At 42.4% G+C, this 18,638-nt stretch overlaps 1 protein-coding gene across 1 annotated transcript in view; it reads left to right on the top strand.

The window, feature by feature from the left end:
- slitrk6 (SLIT and NTRK-like family, member 6) overlaps window positions 1–18,347 on the top strand; it is a 50,192-nt gene extending 31,845 nt beyond the window's left edge. Inside the window, exon 2 of the mRNA XM_015952548.3 lies at window positions 15,693–18,347. Within this exon, the coding sequence (XP_015808034.3) occupies window positions 15,708–18,197 (2,490 nt within the window). The 5' untranslated portion in view covers window positions 15,693–15,707 and the 3' untranslated portion in view covers window positions 18,198–18,347. The remainder of the gene's footprint in view (window positions 1–15,692) is intronic.
- The last annotated feature ends 291 nt before the right edge of the window (window positions 18,348–18,638 follow it).

The raw sequence follows: 18,638 nt of genomic DNA on the forward strand, positions 1-18,638 counted from the left end.
GCCCTAGAGTTAGATTATTGTCAGATAGAACTCTTTCTGAAATGTCTAGGGCAGTAGTTCCCATCGTGGGGTCCGTGACCCACCAAGGGGGTCCCCACAATTTAGTCTGTGCTGAGGTTATGAAGTTAACAAGATTTAATGTGTGAAAATAACATTCATAAAATCTCCATAATACACCCAATAGTAGGGCTGTCGCGGTTGAGGAATTCCCCCTGCGGTGATTCAGGGTGGCTTAATATTGCAGTGTGCGATATTATTGCAGTCCTTTTTTTATTGCAGTACTATCTAAACATAATGTTTGCACATTTAAAAAAGGTTAAAAATTGCCGTGCCTTCTTTTATAACACTTTACTGAATGCAGATCAAAGGGCAGTAACAACACAGATCGCAGTAACGTTTGTTTGTCCGACAGTCGGAGTCCGACTGAACTTAAAAACAACAAAATTCAGGAGAAGGTTAAACTTTTAAACGCAAATTTGGCTGCAGCATCTAACAAATAAGAAACAAGTGCCCATTTTGTTTAGTTGTTTAAAATCAAGCATAAAAAATTACATGTACCGGGCGCGCGCGCGCCGGGGGGGGGGTGGGGGGGTGGGGGGGCGCACTATCATTTCACTTTCACACACGAATGACGGTGATTTATAGCTCGGTCACGTCCTTGTTACCCACAAGGAAAACCAGCATGATAACTATATACGGTTTGAGAGAGGATCTGAGAAGGGTGGCAACATTTGCAGCAACACTGAAAACCTTCTCGGATGGTGCGCTCGTTGCACTAACGCACACGTACTTGCGTGCGACTCTGGCGAGCAAAGGGAATCTCTCCCGGTTGTTGCTCCACCATGTCGGGGGTTTCTTTAGGGTGGATGCATTCCTCCTGCAGGTAGCGAGTGGGCTCCAGCTCAGCTCAAACTCTCTTCGGGACGGTTGCAGAAGCAGTGCTTGTCCGGGACTTCAGCAGGTCTCCGAGCGTTTATTATTATTTTTGCCGCTGGTGGCAGCTCCGTCTCGGCCAAGGACTCTGGCTGCGCAGCAGCTGACGTACTGAAAACCAAAGTGCTCCCAAAGGAGCGAAGTAACGTTTCGTTTTGATACCAGTGCAGCCATCCTTCTCAACATGCATCATTGAGTTGAACCAAGTTCAGTAATCGCGGTGGCCCATGATGCAGCGCGGTGGGCTTCTTCATATTGCAATATTTCATTTTTGCGGTTACCGCGACAGCCCTACCCAATAGTATCATCTAAACTCTGTATAAGGTGTGTATTGACCTTCTCAGTGGCCTAGTGGTATGAGTGACCACCCTGGGACTGGGAGATTGGGGTTCAAATCCCGGCCAGGCCATACCAAAGACTTTAAAAATGAATCAATGCCTCCCTGCTTGACACTCAACTATAAAGGGTCGGATTGGGGGGGTTAAACCAACACATAGTTCTCAAATGCAGCCATTGCTGAAGATCCCCTCTCCCTACTGGGATGGGTCATATGCAGAGATATTTATCTGGTAGGATGCGCCATTTATTGGCCGATGGTTATAGTTTTAGTTATAAAAGTGATGAAGGATTAGCCTGGCAAGCCATCCTATATGTGTGAATAAATAGTCTGGCCACAGCCCATTGGTGGCTCTCGGTCGTGGGTCGGGATCTACGGGGTCGGGATCTGCGGTTGTCTTTCAAACTGTCTCCACATGCAATTGGACAACGAACAATGTGACATGCTCACGCTATAAATGTGAGTCGACAGGCCGGTCCACCATACATTGTTGAAGAATAAACAAATAATTTATCTAAATAAATTTAAGTACCTCTATCTGCTTTTGATTCAAAGAGAAGCCCAAGTCTAAATAGTCCAAAGTTGATGCCAAAGCTGCTTCAAACAAACCGTCCCCATCTTAGTTTTGCTCAGTCGCATCATCCTGTCCATCAAAAAGATTGAGCGCTGTTATTGGACCCCAAAAGATGTCAGTCAGAGCCGCTGCCATCTTAGTTTTACTCAGGTGCACTAACATCCCGCCCACCAAAACAAATTGAGCTCTGTGATTGGCTCACCGAACAGAGCGCTGTCATTGGACAGGCACCAGCCTGTCCAGGGCTGTGGAGGTTCCAATGGAGCGTGGCTAGACCAACATGCAGAGCAAAATCATTTTGCTTCAGCTACTGCAGTGTATGTTTTATCAGAAAATATTTGTTATCGACAGTAATAGTTTTAATTTCATCTCGATATCGGCCCAAATTTTCATATCGGTGCATCAATAGTGTCTGAAATTACATATTTCAATACAAACAGAAAAATCAGTAAACACAGCTAGACTGTGGGTTTTTGTTTGTTTTTGAAGACAAAAAAAAGATTGAAATGCACCGCTGTGATTACGTATATTAAAGATCTAAATCTCCTGTTCTATTATAACAGTTTTTAAATAACCCTCCATTTTTCAAGTGGTTTTTCTTGCTAGTAATGTAGCACAATATCTCAGTTTTTAAATTATACTTGAAGTAGTGTAATCAGGGCTTTGGAGTCTTAAAAACAAAATACTTAGCAGTACTTGAAGGAATCAAAATTAACTGATATGAATGAGAAAAGCAAGCATATTCAGCAAAATCATCAATATGAACAAGTTGTACAAAGCATCTTATCTGTCAAATACGACTATTGATGCATTCTTCATAGGTCTGCTTCATGGACCTTTAATGACCCCAGCATGGCCCACATGCCCATTATTCGGAACCATTTTTAGCTCCATGTCGTCATCCTTAAGCAGTATACAGCTCACTGCTAAACGCTAAATGTTCAGATGATAAAAATGTGTCTTACAGCTGCAGGGCTTTGACCATCACTTGCACGAAGCGTGCCAAATCAATGAGAAGCAAGGGCATTGAATCCATTGTTATAGCCACTGAATGTAACCTTTATTCAGCAGCTCCTCAGACTGTCGCTGAGTCCGAATCAGACGTTGGGACTCGTCCAGAGGGGCTCTGGTTTGTAATGCGAAGTGGAAAGGCACACACAGAGTTTCTGTTTGAGTGGGTTGAAGATTCACGGAGAAAACCAGCCAGATACCTCGACTGTCTTGGTAAACTCAAGATCTGCCTTTGAATTTGACCCTGACATTATCAGCGTCTTCTTTCTGGATCTTTCTGGAGGTGCCCAAGACATTTTTTTTGCTGCTCCACTTGTGAAAATTTGCAACAACAAAAAAAAATAAGTCTCACAACCTGAATTTACTGCATGGACAATAGAAACAACAAAGATGTATTTATTCTGGATTTGAAGTCCGATTTTGTTCGATCGATGTTCATCGTTAACCGGAGAATAATGATTAACAGACAGGATTCTTATCGTTTCTGAATGTGCTGAAAATGACGATTCTCTAGGTGAAAACTTCCATGTGGAAAATCTGTTATTAACACAAATACTTGTTTGAAATTTAGCAGACCGTGAAAATGCTTTTTATTGTTTATTGCTGATTGACAATGGTGTGTTCAAAGACGAGAACAAATCTGTTTTTTTAATTTTGTGAGTCGATGATCATAGTGAAATTTGGGTGATTTCAAAATAAAGCCTTAATCTTGGCACATCTCTGTTCTTATTACTAATAGAAGTATTTATTCTTCTTTATTTTCCTCAAACACATATTTCATGCCTTTTTTTTCTGTAGGGAAACTTGAAGGAATCCAGGCCCTGCTGTTAAATTAATGACCATATATATAATCTGCTGATTATAGTCATCTCTGTTCTTATTACTAATAGAAGTATTTATTCTTCTTTATTTTCCTCAAACACATATTTCGTGCCTTTTTTTTCTGTAGGGAAACTTTTAAGAAGGAATCCAGGCCTTGCTGTTAAATTAATGAACAATATATAATCTGCTGATTATAGTCTACTGGAGAAGAACACGATGCACCACACTTTAGGCGTGAAGTGTTTTTCAATGACTTGAAAACTAGGGATGAGGCGGTTACTGGTGTAAATAGGTTTTTTATTTCTTACGGTTAGGATTACCATTTAAAAACAGAGTTCCAGTTCGACAGTGAACGTGCGTCTAAAAAAGATAAAGTAAGCTTTTGATTGTCTGACAGATGCGTCTGCTCTCAGTTCATGTGGATGTTCTTTTGCTAGTGACTTTTATTGTGAAATATTTTTAAAGGAAGTTGTTGTGATAATAAAGACAACAGTTGGACTCATTAAAGTAGATTACACGAGAATAATACTCGTAAAACAACATGTTTTAGCTCTGTTAGTCAGCTACAGAAGCACATTTATAGCTAGAAACGTGAAATCGCAATCTTAAAAAAAGGATTCTAGAGATTATTTGTGTGATATGCTTGTCAGCCACAGACTGTAAGTCAAATAGCCTTTTATTTTTGCAGTTCTATCAAGTGAGTGCCCACTCTGTCCTCTCAACAATATTAGAATTTAAAATAGAGTCAGCCTGACTAAACTGTCTCTGCTAAGGCGGTATATCAGCCAATGGCGATCTCAAAGAGAAAAATATTGGCCAGATATACTGGTCCAACCCAAATTCCGTCGCACCAGAGATTTGGTCTCTCAAACTGCAGCTTTCCACCAGATGCATAATCGATGCGTCACATCCGCGAAGTGTAGTGCAAAAATAATAGCCACCGTTATAGTCGGCTAGGGTGTTTCCACTGGGCCAGAAGTCTAGTCTTGCATTGCTCTGCTAAATTAACGGTTCGGGTCCACGTTTTTACGCACGATGCATCCAGAGCATGTAAAGCTGAGGCGTTCAGATCGGGCCAGTGTTATCTGCCATCACAGATCCTTCACAAAATGTCTTCCCAAGGGAGGGCATGACCGAAAATATTGCAAACCACTCGTCTACAGTAACCCTTAAAACTGGTTATCTTGTCACCCCAACAAGATCAGATAGAGGTACTTAAGTCCTTTATTTGGAAAAAAGTTATTTTTTTTCGTCTTCTTTGTATGGCAGACTGCCCCATAGCGGTGAATATGTCACATTGTTGGTTCTTCAATAGCACGCGGACACTGTTTGAAAGACAACTGTAGATTCTGTCCCACAACTAAACTCTGTCTATAGGTCGTGGCCAGACTAAATATTCACATATACAGGGTGGTTCGCCAGGCAAAGAAAGGGTCTCAGATTATCAATTTCAATTAATATTGTGTTGAAAATTTGCCTTGAAAAGCACTTTGATCTTATGTTCTAACCCTTCCTTTGGACACAGAAGCAAAAGTTCAAACCAATCATTGTCATTTGCTGGTTGCTATGAACACATTTAAGTGGGTACAACTAGAGCTGGACGATGTAGAAAAATATGCCGATGTTTTTTTATATTGATTGATATTGATAATCATGGAAAAATATTCAACTGTAGGTCATCCATCCATCCATTTTCTGAGCCCGTTTTGTCCATGCGGGGTCGCCGGGGGTGGGGGGTGGGGGGGCTAGTGCCTATCTCCAGCGGCCAACGGGCAATCAGGCGGGGTACACCCTGGACAGAGAGCTAGTCCATCGCAGGGCAACACAGAGACACACAGGACAAACAATCATGCACACACACACACCTAAGGACAATTTAGACAGACCAATCAACCTAACAGTCGTGTTTTTGGACTGTGGGAGGAAGCCGGAGCACCCGGAGAGAACCCACACATGCACAGGGAGAACATGCAACCTCCATGCAGAAAGATCCTAGGCCGGGAAGCGAACCCAGGACCTTCTTGCTGCAAGGCAACAGCTCTAACCACTGCGCCACTGTGCAGCCCATTGTAGGTTATAATAAAAAAATTTCATTGACCCATTTTTTTTCTCTATCGCACCACATGTCTGTCGATAGATATATTGAACTATTGAATTATCGTCCAGCCCTAGGTACATCTCACACCAGCAAGCTTAAGAAACTGAACTTTGATAATGACACAAAAGAGATGATGGCCCCTGTTCATGACTTGAATGTTAATAAATTACAAATTCCAGAAAATAATTGTAGTTTGTTTAATTAAAGTGCCTGGAATGACTTGGTCTAGGGCTGCTCAATTAATCGAATTTTAATCACGATTACGATCTGAGTTTTGAACGATTATAAAAAACAAAACAAGCCGATTATTTGCTCCTCCCGCTTGCGCTGCCCTGAGTTGCAAATGAAGCACTCCTCCCACAGTGTTGCCAACCTAGTGACTTTCACGCTATTTCTAGCAGCTTTTCAGACCACCTTCTTGACTTTTTAACTTAAAAGTACCTAGCGAACACCTCAGAAACATCTCTGGTAACCCTTAGCTACTTTCTGGATAACTGTCGTCGACGTTTCCTGCAGGTTAGCTAAACACTCCGCCTGTGCTCCGGACCGTTCTTCAGGACATTAGGAAAGGGAATGATGTAGTAATGTGTCAGTCGCTAAAGAAACAGCTCTCAGAGCCGGCTCCCTGTTGGATTAACCAGAGTGAGTGACACACACACCGTACCTGCGGATTCCTGAGCCGCTAAAAACGGCTAAATGTGCGCGTGCGGCGCGCTAAACACGCGTGCAGCTTGCCCCTGATTGCTGTGAGACCGGGTTTGGGGGGTGGGGGGTGCAGCTGTGGTTGGGACAATTATTACATTAACTGATGGACTTGTGAATAAATAGTTTATAAATAAGGTAGAAATAAGTTCCTCACGCTGATAAATAATAAATAATCTCTCTGAGGACACGGTGCTAGTGCACGCTCCTACTGCACCTTGACACGAGTCAATAAATGTTATGCAAAATTTTGTGAACATCAATTTATTTGCATTTATTTGTTATAAATGCCACTGTATAATTTTTTTTTCCTGTATTTGCAAGATATTGGTATTTGGGTCTGTACTGGTTAGACTGAAATGAGTTAAACCAAGGTCTATAGCCCTTGGGTCATAAACTATGAGCTATAAGTATATTGGTCTTTTTATACTGGGAAACAGGAGTTATTTTAGTGATCATCTTGTTTCTTATTTAATTTTGTCCTGATGGTGCCCTGAGCAATTTTATGACTGAATAAAAACAATTGAAATCAACATAAATTGAAAAATCGTCCTAAATAATCGTGATCTCAATTTCAGTCACCATAATCGTGATTATTATTTTTGCCATAATCGAGCAGCCCTAACTTGGTCAACATACAATTTCACACTTTTATTCAGATGAATTTGTTTCAGAGCTTACACTAGCACACCCAACATGCCTGGTAAGCCAATGTGCATGAGTGCGAGACTGGATGTCGTAACATGTGTAAGTCATTCAAAGGACGAAAGCTGTTCTTGGCTCGTGAAAAAATACAAAAACCGAAGCAGCGTGCAGGTGGTGAGCAGCTTGTTAGTGCGGAATGAAATATGTGACTGTGTAAAACTAATAATATTCAATAGGACTTAATTTATTCAATTTGAATTTTAAAGCTGCAATGGCAAATCTGCAAAACAACTAAACACAGAACTGTCACCCCTCCCATTAGCTAGCATCTTTAGGCCACACCCCCTCATATGGGAACCCACATTGCCAAAGTAAACAAGAGAGCGCTAAACAATTTTCAAGGTCCGAACATCGTTCAAACAGAGCCACCACACTCACAACAGAGGAGGTTCGCGGTGTAATAACTGCGTTTGGCCCAAATGAAGTGTGAAAGGGCTTTTATTGGTTTCTAAGTGTACGGGCTCGGCGTTATAAATATTCTCCAGATTTTTCCACTCTTGCCCACCTTGGGTTCTTCTTTTGATGTGTGGAGTTGGTCTCCAGTACAAAGAGAGCTCTCTTGGGACTTCACCAGGTATCTAATTGAATTGTCTGAACAGCAAGAGACGCACATTTGAATCTGTACAGAGGGAAGAGAGTTGAAGAGTGGCATAGAGAAAAAAACGTTTCATCTCCTCTGCCCGTCACACCGAGCTCCATGCAACATTGATTGCCTGAAAAATGGATCAGTTAAAGAAGTCTGTTTGAAATCCAGAAGATGGAGTGCCTCCCTCTCCGCTGCGGCGTTATCACACCGATAGCATCTGTTATCGGTCCTTTATTATTCCCATTTCATATTGTCCCGGCAGCCTCCGGGTCACAGCGGTGGCTTGTTCTGGACACCGTGACCAGCAACCAGACTCCTGAAGAAATGGATAAAAAGAACCACTCTGGAGGCTAGTTTCACAGTTAATGTCCGCATGTTTCACTCTGAACAAACAAGGCATATTTAATGAGTTTGACAAATTAGAATTTCATTTTTTCATCCATAAACATTAGCAGTCAGCGCTGACAAACATCCACATCTCTCAGTTTCCTGCGTGTTGACGAGTGCCTGCTGGGACTTGCAGCTTTTTTTTTTTTACTCTTTATGCTTTTGTTGATCACCTCTCCACATATTGCTGCACACATTTAGCCAATTTATGTAGTTAAAAGCCGTTAACAATTGAGAAACCTCCTATTTTTGTATTTTTTACACACTAGTACTGGTTTTGTAAATGATTTATAATGAGTTTGTGTCTGAGGGATTCTTCCTCATGCTGGTGGAGTTTTGCAGGGCAACTCGGAGCACAGGATGCGTCCCTGGAGGCAGGAACACGCAGCTAATTACTCCGTTGTGTTTTATCTGATGTTATGGTGATTCCCTGTAGAGCAGAAGGGAGAAAAGCGAGGGAGAGATTATTAGTACATTCAGTTAGCCCCAACGTTGTATATATAATACACCGCAGGCAAGTAATCAATAACATTTGTGGTGATTTATTCGCTTTATTTCAGTAAGAGGTTTTGTGTTAAAGTGGCTTTATGGGAAGAGGGGGTTTATATTATTTACAATAATCTACAGCAGACTAAATGCACTGCTGCTTTGGTCTTCGGGGATGAGTGTGGTTGTATTTCAGGTGCAGCCGGAATGCTGAGTGGGACCTTGCCGTTTGTGGGAATACCTAATAGTGACGATGTAGATACATTTCCCTTTACAGAATAAAGTCGGGGTTGGGTGGGAAGACTGACGTGGGAGGAAAAATAGGAAGGAGTTAGAGGAATTTAGCCTTTAGTCATGTTCAGTCAGTAAAAGTTATAATTAATTACTGTCACTACAACTCAAAACACTGTGTGTTTAAACTTTGACCCGTGAGACAGCGTAGTTAGAATCCCCACCCCCAGTTGGTGAAGATTTCTATGTATCCAGGGCAGTGAGTGGTCTCCAACTCTGGTCTTGAAGGGCCCCTAGCCACCTGTTTTTAGTTGTTTCCCTGATCCGTGGTTTGTATGATCAGTGGTTCAATTTCTACCGCAGCACTCCTCTGTGTGTGTGTGTGTGTGGGGGGGGGGGGGGGGGGGTTGCACACGTTCTGCTGCTGCTTCTCACCAGTATCAGCTGATGGAGGGCTCCAGTTTCGTTGCGCCGTTTGTGTCAGCGGACACGGTAGGGTTGGTGGAGGGGGGCGGGGCATGACGCTTAGCCTGGCGGGTGGGCAAGCAAAGCCTGGCGGCCCACCAGGCTTGTAAAGCGCTGGGGGAAACCCTGTCTATAAAGGCCGGTTAATTAACTGATTCAAAACAACTAAAACATACTGGAAAGGAGATCTCAAAACCAGGGTTGGAGAGTACTGATCCACAACATGGATAGCTAGTGGGAGTGTGTACAGGCAAGAAACTGAGCATACAATATATTCATCGCAATAAAGGGAGACGATACGGTTGATTTATCGCAAAACAGGTAGAAAATACGATATATTTATCGCAATAAAGGGAGACGATACGGTTGATTTATCGCAAAACAGGTAGACAATGCGATATATTTATCGCAATAAAGGGAGACGATACGGTTGATTTATTGCAATACAGGGAGACGATACAGTATATTTATCACAGTACAGGGAGACGATACGATATATTTAACACAATACAGGGAGATCATATATTTTTCGTAATACAAGAAGACAATACCATATATTTATCGTAATATAGGGAGACAATACGGTATATTTATCGCAAAACAGGGAGACGAGTCCATTTCTTTGTCAGATACATAATAAACTTGTAGTTTGAGTTTCTTTCATTGCAGTTCTTTGCTAAATTGATTTAGTGTCTACTGATAGTGTGAGAACAAGATAATATTGATTTGACATACAAACTAGTTTACATCCAATTGTCATGATGAGCCATGGTACTCTTCAAATGTAGCCAAGTCTAAAATGTATTTTTACGATCTCCAAATGTCTTAAAGCTGCTTTCAGGAGTTTTCCTCTTTCAGAAATTATGTATGATTTGTCAGAAATCCGTAAAAGTGATTATCATATCATGTACTCTGATCTAATATAAGAAATACGTCTTTTTTTTTGCTAAGCACGCCCCCTGCCCGGCAGAGCTCCATGCAATAGGAAATTGAGCGCCGACCATAACTAACCAATAGCATTAGACTACCGCTTATACGCTTCACATTTAAGGAATACCTCGGCTGATGCAGAGTTGATGAACTTTTCACGGACAAGGAAGTCTCTAAAATATAAATATATGAAAACACAGCATGGCATGAGAGTAATACTCGTAAAACAACGTGTTTTAGCTCTGTCGGCTACAGAAGCACATTTATAAACACAAACGTGAAGTCGCCATCTTAAAAAACAGAGGAACATTGGTTTTCTGTGATATGCTTGTCAGTGGTGCCACTGGATAAGAGAAATACTCCAGAAAGAAGCTTTAAGAACAAAAACAACAACATGGCCAAACAAATATCCCCAAGTCCATCAGAATTGTCAACATTCACCTTTTAGACCTTTAAAATTAAATGGTAGAAATAATCTTTAGTTTTAGTTGTTGGCTTACCAGTCCTGTAGGATGTAAAAGCAATTTCCCCCATGAGGCTATTCAGGAAACCTTCTGCGTTGTATAAGATATTAATTATTCATAGCTTTTACACAGGAATGCACTTCACATTGGCAGAGTAGTTGACATTCAGCCCTAATCTGTGAGCATGTTTGCTTGTATTTACCTTCTACCCTACAACCCAACATGTGTTACCACTACCTTGTGTAGGCCAAAGGCAAAGTTCGCCCACGCCTGTTTGACTTTCAGCTGGGAGGAAGATTTTTTTTTCTTAAACTCAATTCTAAAGAAAGTTACAGAGGATCACTGGCTGATCATGAGTCAGAGGATTCCTTCTCTGGCAAACCCAGGTTGTATCACCTGACCCGGGCTTGCCCGGTCCTGCTAGAACCAAACCATCCAGGAGCTAATCACATTCGTCAACACAACGAGCCGTCATCTTTCGACATTTTACCCCTTTGAAGAGTTCTGTTGGTTACCAGTGAGTCAGACGACACTTGATGCCTACCTCCACCAATCCCTAATGGCAATGTAGCCATTGATCCATTTGGATGTTTGTCAACTTAGTTTATTGTGGTGCGTCTCATTAGAATGACTCTTGATTTTTCCTGACTCAGTCAGCTACTCCAGAGAGTGTGTGGATTCTGTGGGTTCTACACAAACCAGACTGACCACGACCAGGTTTGTGGGTCACCTCCGAAATCCCTCATCAGTCACAAGAAATAGCTGTTTTAAATGTTTCTTTGACATCAGCTGAAGTGACTTTTTACATTGCGTGACTCACTCCGAGAAGGTCATAAGTCAGATGAGTCAGCACATATAAAGGGCAGAGAAATCAGTCAAATGAGAGTCATTTTTTAAATGTAGCACCATCCAAGTGTGAGTCAGAGGGAAGATACAGTCTCACACTCATCTCTCACATGGCGAGAAAGTAAAGCTCCTCCAGAATGTCTATAGAAGCTTAAAATAAGAGCTCCCAACCTGAAGGAAATCACAAACAAGCGTTTTGGACACATCAAACTGATGTAACATCAGGTCTTTTTTAGAATTACTTTCTACAGGATGTATGGTATGTTAAAAACATGTCACTATTCTATATTTTCCATGCATTTTCTTATAATTGTGGATGGCACAAATGCCTTCGACTAAGATGAAATACAGGGTATCTGCGGGTCCTTAAAAAGTCTTCAATTTGCTTTTCTAAATTTAAGGCCTTAAAAATCCTTAAAAATGACAAATAATCCTTAAATACAGTTTCCAAAGGTCTTAAAATTACCAAAAACCCAATGAACAAGAATTTCTAGTTAGTCTTCAGCATTTTTTGTGTATGATGTTGGCGTAAGCGGAACCGTACACATTCAGTTGGTTGTGAAAGAGGGCTATTTTTAGATGAGCACATTAGCTGGTTAAGCTAGTGGGAGCTTGCGCCATGGTTTAATGGTAACTGGGTGGGTAATCCCACGTTTGCGACGTGGTTAGCACCGGTTCCAGGCAATAGCTGGAAATTATAGCTTAAATTTAATTAAAAAAATAGCTTAAATTTGGTCAAAGTGGCCTTTAAAAAGGTCTTAAAAAGTCTTAAATTTGGCTCCCTTAAACCTGCAGATACCCTGGAACTAGTATTTATTTATGTTAGAGCTGAAACGATTCCTCGAGTACCTCGAATAATTCGAGTACAAAAAATCCTCGAGTCAAATTCTCTGCCTCGAGGATTCGTTTAATTCATATTTAATTAATTCATGGCTTTGCAATCGCCCGGGGTCATGTTTCACCCGGACCGAAATAAGTGACGCACATGCCCACTGGACTGAATGCACGCGCGAGTGGCGAATGTAACTTAACTTTCTCTTAAGCCATGGCGGACAACGTGGACCCCGGTGGAGTGCGAAAAAGACAGAAAATGTCAAGTTGTGGAACCATTTTTCACGTCGTTAGGCGGAAAACGTAGTCCAGTATAAATACTGTAAAAATGGATTTAGCCTAGCACAACACCACATCCTCCGTGCTGCAGCACCTGTAAATGTCACTTCTGCAAGCGGACTCGGAGCCTCTACAAGATAATGCTTTTTAGCCTGTTTTTCTATATATTCTGCGGACACTGTGCGACTTTTTCATTTGTAGCAGTCAGTTTCAGCTCACACCGTACATCTGGTAGCAACACGTCGGGCTTAAAATGTGCTAAAAATAGCAGTTTTTACACAACACGTCAGACTTTTTATTGTGTTATTGATGTCTGTTGTCCCTCGGGGTTTCTGCAGGAGGACACGGGTATTTATGAGTGGCGGAGGAAAACGAAAGAAAGTAAATACATGTTTTGTGATCAGTATAATTTGACAAAACCACAGCAAACATGCTTTTGGCAATCCTTGTTAGTGTGAGAAAAAAAGTGTGGAAATTAAAACGGACGTGTGTTAATAGGGAAACAGCCGGCGAGCTGTTTGCGCCGTGAGCGGTTCTGGTTCTGTTTGGGCCGCAGCCGCTCGCAGCGTTATCCTCCTAGTTTTTGTCTGGCTTGCAGGCTAGCAGATTCTCGCACGAGGGGAAAATCGGCTCAGGTTTACTTATTTTTTGCACACGCATTTGTTTACTGTGAAGTAAAGTTGAAGTGCTGAAGTTATGCAAACTAATTTTGAATAAAACTTGAATAACTGGCAATTGCTTGCTCATTTTAAGAGGTTTTTCATAATTATAACATGCTATTTGATATCAAATCAAATCACTTTTATTGTCACGTCACATGTGCAGGTACACTGGTACAGTACATGCGAGTGAAATTCTTGTGTGCGAGCTTCACAGCAATAGAGTTGTGCAAAAATACAGTAATGTAAAAACAAGTAAAATATAAAAATGGCTAATCTAAGTATACAAATGAATAAAGTAAACAATAAGATAAGAGATATAAAATGTACAGAGGTTGGTATGTGCAAAACAGTGGCATTAATGTACAGTATGGAGCGTGTAATGTTGGAACTTGGTGGAGCTCGCGACGAGGCAGCCATACTCGGCGCCATCTTGGCTCATCAATATATGATATAAAGGTTTACAAACACAAAAGGGTAATTTATTAGAGTACTCGATTAATCGAAAAAAAGATTCGATAGAGTACTCGATTACAAAAATATTCGATAGCTGCAGCCCTAATTTATGTATTTACTTAAATTTCTAGAAGATGAAACCCCTTGAGATGCATCATCTCATTTTCAAGGGAGTCCTCCTTTGAAACACCGAAACAATAAGAGATAGCAAGATTACTAGTGGCATAAGCCGAAACTAACAAATACAAACGACCTAATAAATTAAACGAAAAATAAAAAAAAACACTTCGCTTTGATAACATGATCATATGACATCAAATGAAACTCAAAAACAAGTACAGATGCAAGAAGATGCAGTATGTGAATAGAGAGAATTTTTGAATTGTCGAAAAGAAGTAATCAATCGTGTCTCCAAAAGGAGTCTATTACAATCCACTGGGGCTTTGACACAAAAAGCAGTTCTTCCTGATTGTTTTTTTTTAAAGGTACAACAAACGTGAGTTGATCATTCGATCTGATACTATACTGACATTCTAAAGGAACAAGATAGATCTTTAAATATCCCAGGAAATCAAAAAAGATACATTTGAAAATAAACCAAATCCAGTGAAACCCACGTTTTGGCTTTTAGAGGAAGCCAAGACCAACTTTGATGCATGAAACAATGTTGTGTATTAAATGGACAACATAAAACAAAACGGCAAATGCTCTTATAAACAATGTCAAGATGTTGAAGACAGGAAGCAATGGCATTTTGATAAACACTATCAGCGTAGTCTATTATTGGGAACAAAAGTTGAGTAGCAATATGACTTCTCACTCTGAAATCTTAAAATGTTTAAGAATTGCAGCAATCTTTTAGCCTGGCAAGACAGGCTATCTACGGTTGTCTTTCAAATGGTTTCCGCATTCATTTGGATCAAATCAGAGCGTCGAACAACCTGACTTATTCATAGCACGTGGAATCAGGCAGTGGGGCAATCCGCCGTACATTACGAAGACCTAGAAGTACCTCTGTCTTATGTCTCAAAGATAAGCTCAAGTCTAAATTTTCCAAAGATGATGCCAAATCCATTATAAACGAGCACTGGTACGGAGCTGACACCATCTTTGTTGTTCACAATGGCGCTAATTGGCCAACCTCTCTACATAGAATGTTATCATCGGCCTAGCCTAAAATGAGCCCTTCTGAGGCTACAATGGTGTGTGGTAGACCACCCTGTGGAGCAAATTCTTTTTCCTTGTCTAGATTTCTAGGCTGGCGATCCTTGGCTTGTTGTGACTGAATGCCATCATTTATCAGTCTTCTTCAAACCTTGGATAAGCTATGAACAAGCTGAGAAAATCACAGAAATTCAGGATAATCTGTGATTTTATGCACTTTTACGAAATGAACATTCAAAATGCCTCAATGGCCTTTTTCCAGATGTATAAAGTAGAATGATTTTAAAGGTCGGCAGTAAAGGGTCACAAGGGGAGCACTTAAAGGAGACTTGAAAGGACTAAATGTCATTTAGACCAGATTTTTTTTCATTTAGAGGTCCTGAAAGCAACAGTTGTACACATATTAACAGATGTTTTTAAATTCTGAAGTGAACCCAAAGCTAATGTGATGCACGACAGCATGGATAAGCTGTAACTGGACATTATTTTCAATTTTAGGTTGGTGCGGGATGACTTTACTCTATTACTTTATTTTAAAAGCCCAAACACTGGATTTGCAAAATCATCGGTAGATCAACAGTTGCATTGTTCATTACAATGCTTTTGAATAAACTAAACTAAGGACCGCTGACACCAAGTGATCCCTTGTTTTTCACGTGTTCTGAAATACTCAAAGTTCTTTTTTGCTCTTCTCCCCCCCTCCCTCTTTTCCCTTTGTCTTCACAGATATCTCAGACTGAAATGCAGCCCTGTATCATTTTCCTCGGCTTGTTCCTCACCGCAGCTCGATCCCAAGATATCTATCCCTTAAAGCCATCATCCTCTATCAGCGAGTCCTGTGACTCCCTGTGCTCCTGCGAGGCGAAAGATGGCATCCTTCATCTCAACTGTGAGCAGAGGAACATCAGCAAAATCTCCCAAATCGAAATCCCGTCAGGTGTCCCCTTTCATCTGAACCTTTACAAGAACGACTTGGTTGAGCTGCGTGCCGAGGAAATGGAGGGGCTTAAGGGCGCCCTTTCGCTGCACATTGGGGGTAATAGCATACAAGAGCTGGAACCGGGGGTCTTTAGCACCCTTGGTTCATTGAAAAAGCTCCACATAAATAGTAACTTTCTTGTAACACTGAAAGAGGACACTTTCCAAGGCCTGGTGAATTTAGAGTTTCTCCAGGCTGACACCAATTTCATTCGGGTCATCGAGCCTGGGGCCTTCAACAAACTGATCCGCCTCAAAGTCCTGATCCTCAACGACAATTCCATCGAGTTTTTACCCGACAACATCTTCCGCTTCGTGCCCCTCACACACCTGGACCTGAGAGGCAACAAGCTCAAGAGCCTACGATATGTGGGGTTTTTGGAGCACATAGGACGAATAATGGAGCTTCTCCTGGAGGACAACAACTGGACGTGTGACTGTGAAATCCTTCATTTGAAAATTTGGATGGAGAACATGAGGGCGCAGTCTGTCATCGGGGATGTGGTCTGCAGCTCACCGCAGCACCTCAAAGGAACCATTCTGGCCAAAGTAAAGCGGGACGTTCTGTGTCCGTCACATACAGAAATCAACCTGGGGGATTCTTACAAGTCCCTGGACATGGTCGTTACTCAAATTCCCAAATTGACCAACAGTGACGCAGGGGTGTCAACACCATCTCACCACCCCAGCAGTCCTTGTACGGAGCACTGTTCCTGTCACAACCACCCTGTGGCGGGGTTTCTGATGCACTGTCAGGACCGGGGAATCCAGAAGGTGTCCGATATCGGAATACTCCAACAAAGTCCCACTAAACTGGTCATGACAGGAAATATGATTCAGAAACTCTTGAAATATGACTTTGTCACGTACGACAGCTTGGAGCTGCTCAACTTGGCCAACAACAGAATTGACTACATCGACAACGAGACGTTCCTGAGCCTGAGCAGTTTAAAAAAGCTATATCTGAATGGAAACCGAATCGAGAAGCTGTTCTCCACCATGTTCATGGGACTTCACAACCTAGAATACCTGTACCTGGAATATAACATTATCAAAGAAATTTCCCCAGGCACGTTGAACCCCCTGCCAAACCTGAAGCTGTTGTCATTAAATAACAACCTGCTGAGCTCTCTCCCAGCTCAGATATTCCGCAACGTGCCCCTCTCCAAATTAAACCTGGGAAAAAACCTGCTCATGCACCTGCCGGTGAGCAACGTGCTGGATCAGCTTGACTCACTGGAGCAGATTTATTTAGAGGACAACCCCTGGGACTGCAGCTGTGATTTGCTCAGCCTCAAACAATGGGTGGAGAAGCTGAGGAAGGATACAGTGTTGGGACGCATTTTGTGTCACACTCCAAAGAAAGTGATGCAGCTCGAGTTGAGAAGTCTTCATCATGAGACGCTTTGTCCCGGTTTAGGGACCTACCATCCTGTGCCTTCGGCTGGTGCGGATCCCACACGAGAACCCGGCGGGGGTGGTATTCTCCCCCTAATCACTGAAAAGATCCCGCTCTCTGTGCTCATACTGAGCCTCCTCATCATCATGCTCATGATTATATTCTGCTCTGCCGGATTGGTGGTGTTCGTGGTGCACCGGCGGCGACGCAGGGCAAAGAAGAAAGCAGCTGAGGAACCGCCACGGGAGAACAACAGCAGTTCCCCCATCCACCTCCATTACAGCATGTATGGGCAGAAGACAACTCACCACACCGTGTCGCAGAGAACCGGCTCCGCCACCCTCTACGACGATAGGTCCCACAGCCCCATCGTGCAGATCTGCCGCAACCCCACCTACTGCGCCCAACACAAGGGGCACAACGCCAACCTGGATTACAGCCTGGAGGACACCAGCACCAAGCATCACCTCTGCCGAAGCCTGATGGAGAAGGAGAACACCTCCCCCCTCACGGGAAGCTCAAAGTTCAGAGTTGAAGACTGCTCCGCTGAGTTTGTCACTCTTGGGACGCCCAGCTCCCTGTACCGGAACATTCTGGAGAGGGAAAAGGACCTGCAGCAGCAGCTCGGAATTACAGAGTACTTCAGGAAAAACCTGCCCCAGCTCCAGTCTGCCGTGGACATGCAGGTCCCCGGGCACCAGGAGGAGCTCAAGCTCATGGAGACAATAATGTACACAAGACCTCGCAAGGTCATGGTAGAGCAAACTAAGAATGAGTACTTTGAGCTGAAAGCGAACCTCCACACTGAACCGGACTACTTGGAGGTTCTGGAACACCAAACTGCATTTAACTGAAGCAGGAAAGACATTCATCATGTTCAAGTGCCTTGTTGAGTTGCCCCTCTTGTACTTTCCACAGTGTGAATTGTATAAATATATAAATAGATCTATCATGGGCACACCTTTTAAATCGTAGCACAGAATGTTACTTTTCTTGTAGCCGGTGAAAGGTGTCATCATTCTAGCCAAACGCAGGTCAAAGGAAGCCGTCTGTGGAGGAGGATCGGGTCGAAACCCACTGTGAAATCCACTCAATCAGCTTTTTACATGTGATTAAATTTTCATGGTGTTACGGCAACCAAGCGAATTGATCCACCCCTCCCCTCCACCCTCTCCCGACTCACTCGCAGGATAAAGCAGATGTTCGGAGAGAATTGAGTGAATTCCAATCGGAGCTTGACCCAGAATTGTGCTTAATCAGTCGATCCTGATTCCGGCCCTGACCTGATTACACCC

This window comes from Nothobranchius furzeri, chromosome 14 (assembly GCF_043380555.1).
Source record: "Nothobranchius furzeri strain GRZ-AD chromosome 14, NfurGRZ-RIMD1, whole genome shotgun sequence".
Lineage (NCBI taxonomy): Eukaryota > Metazoa > Chordata > Actinopteri > Cyprinodontiformes > Nothobranchiidae > Nothobranchius > Nothobranchius furzeri.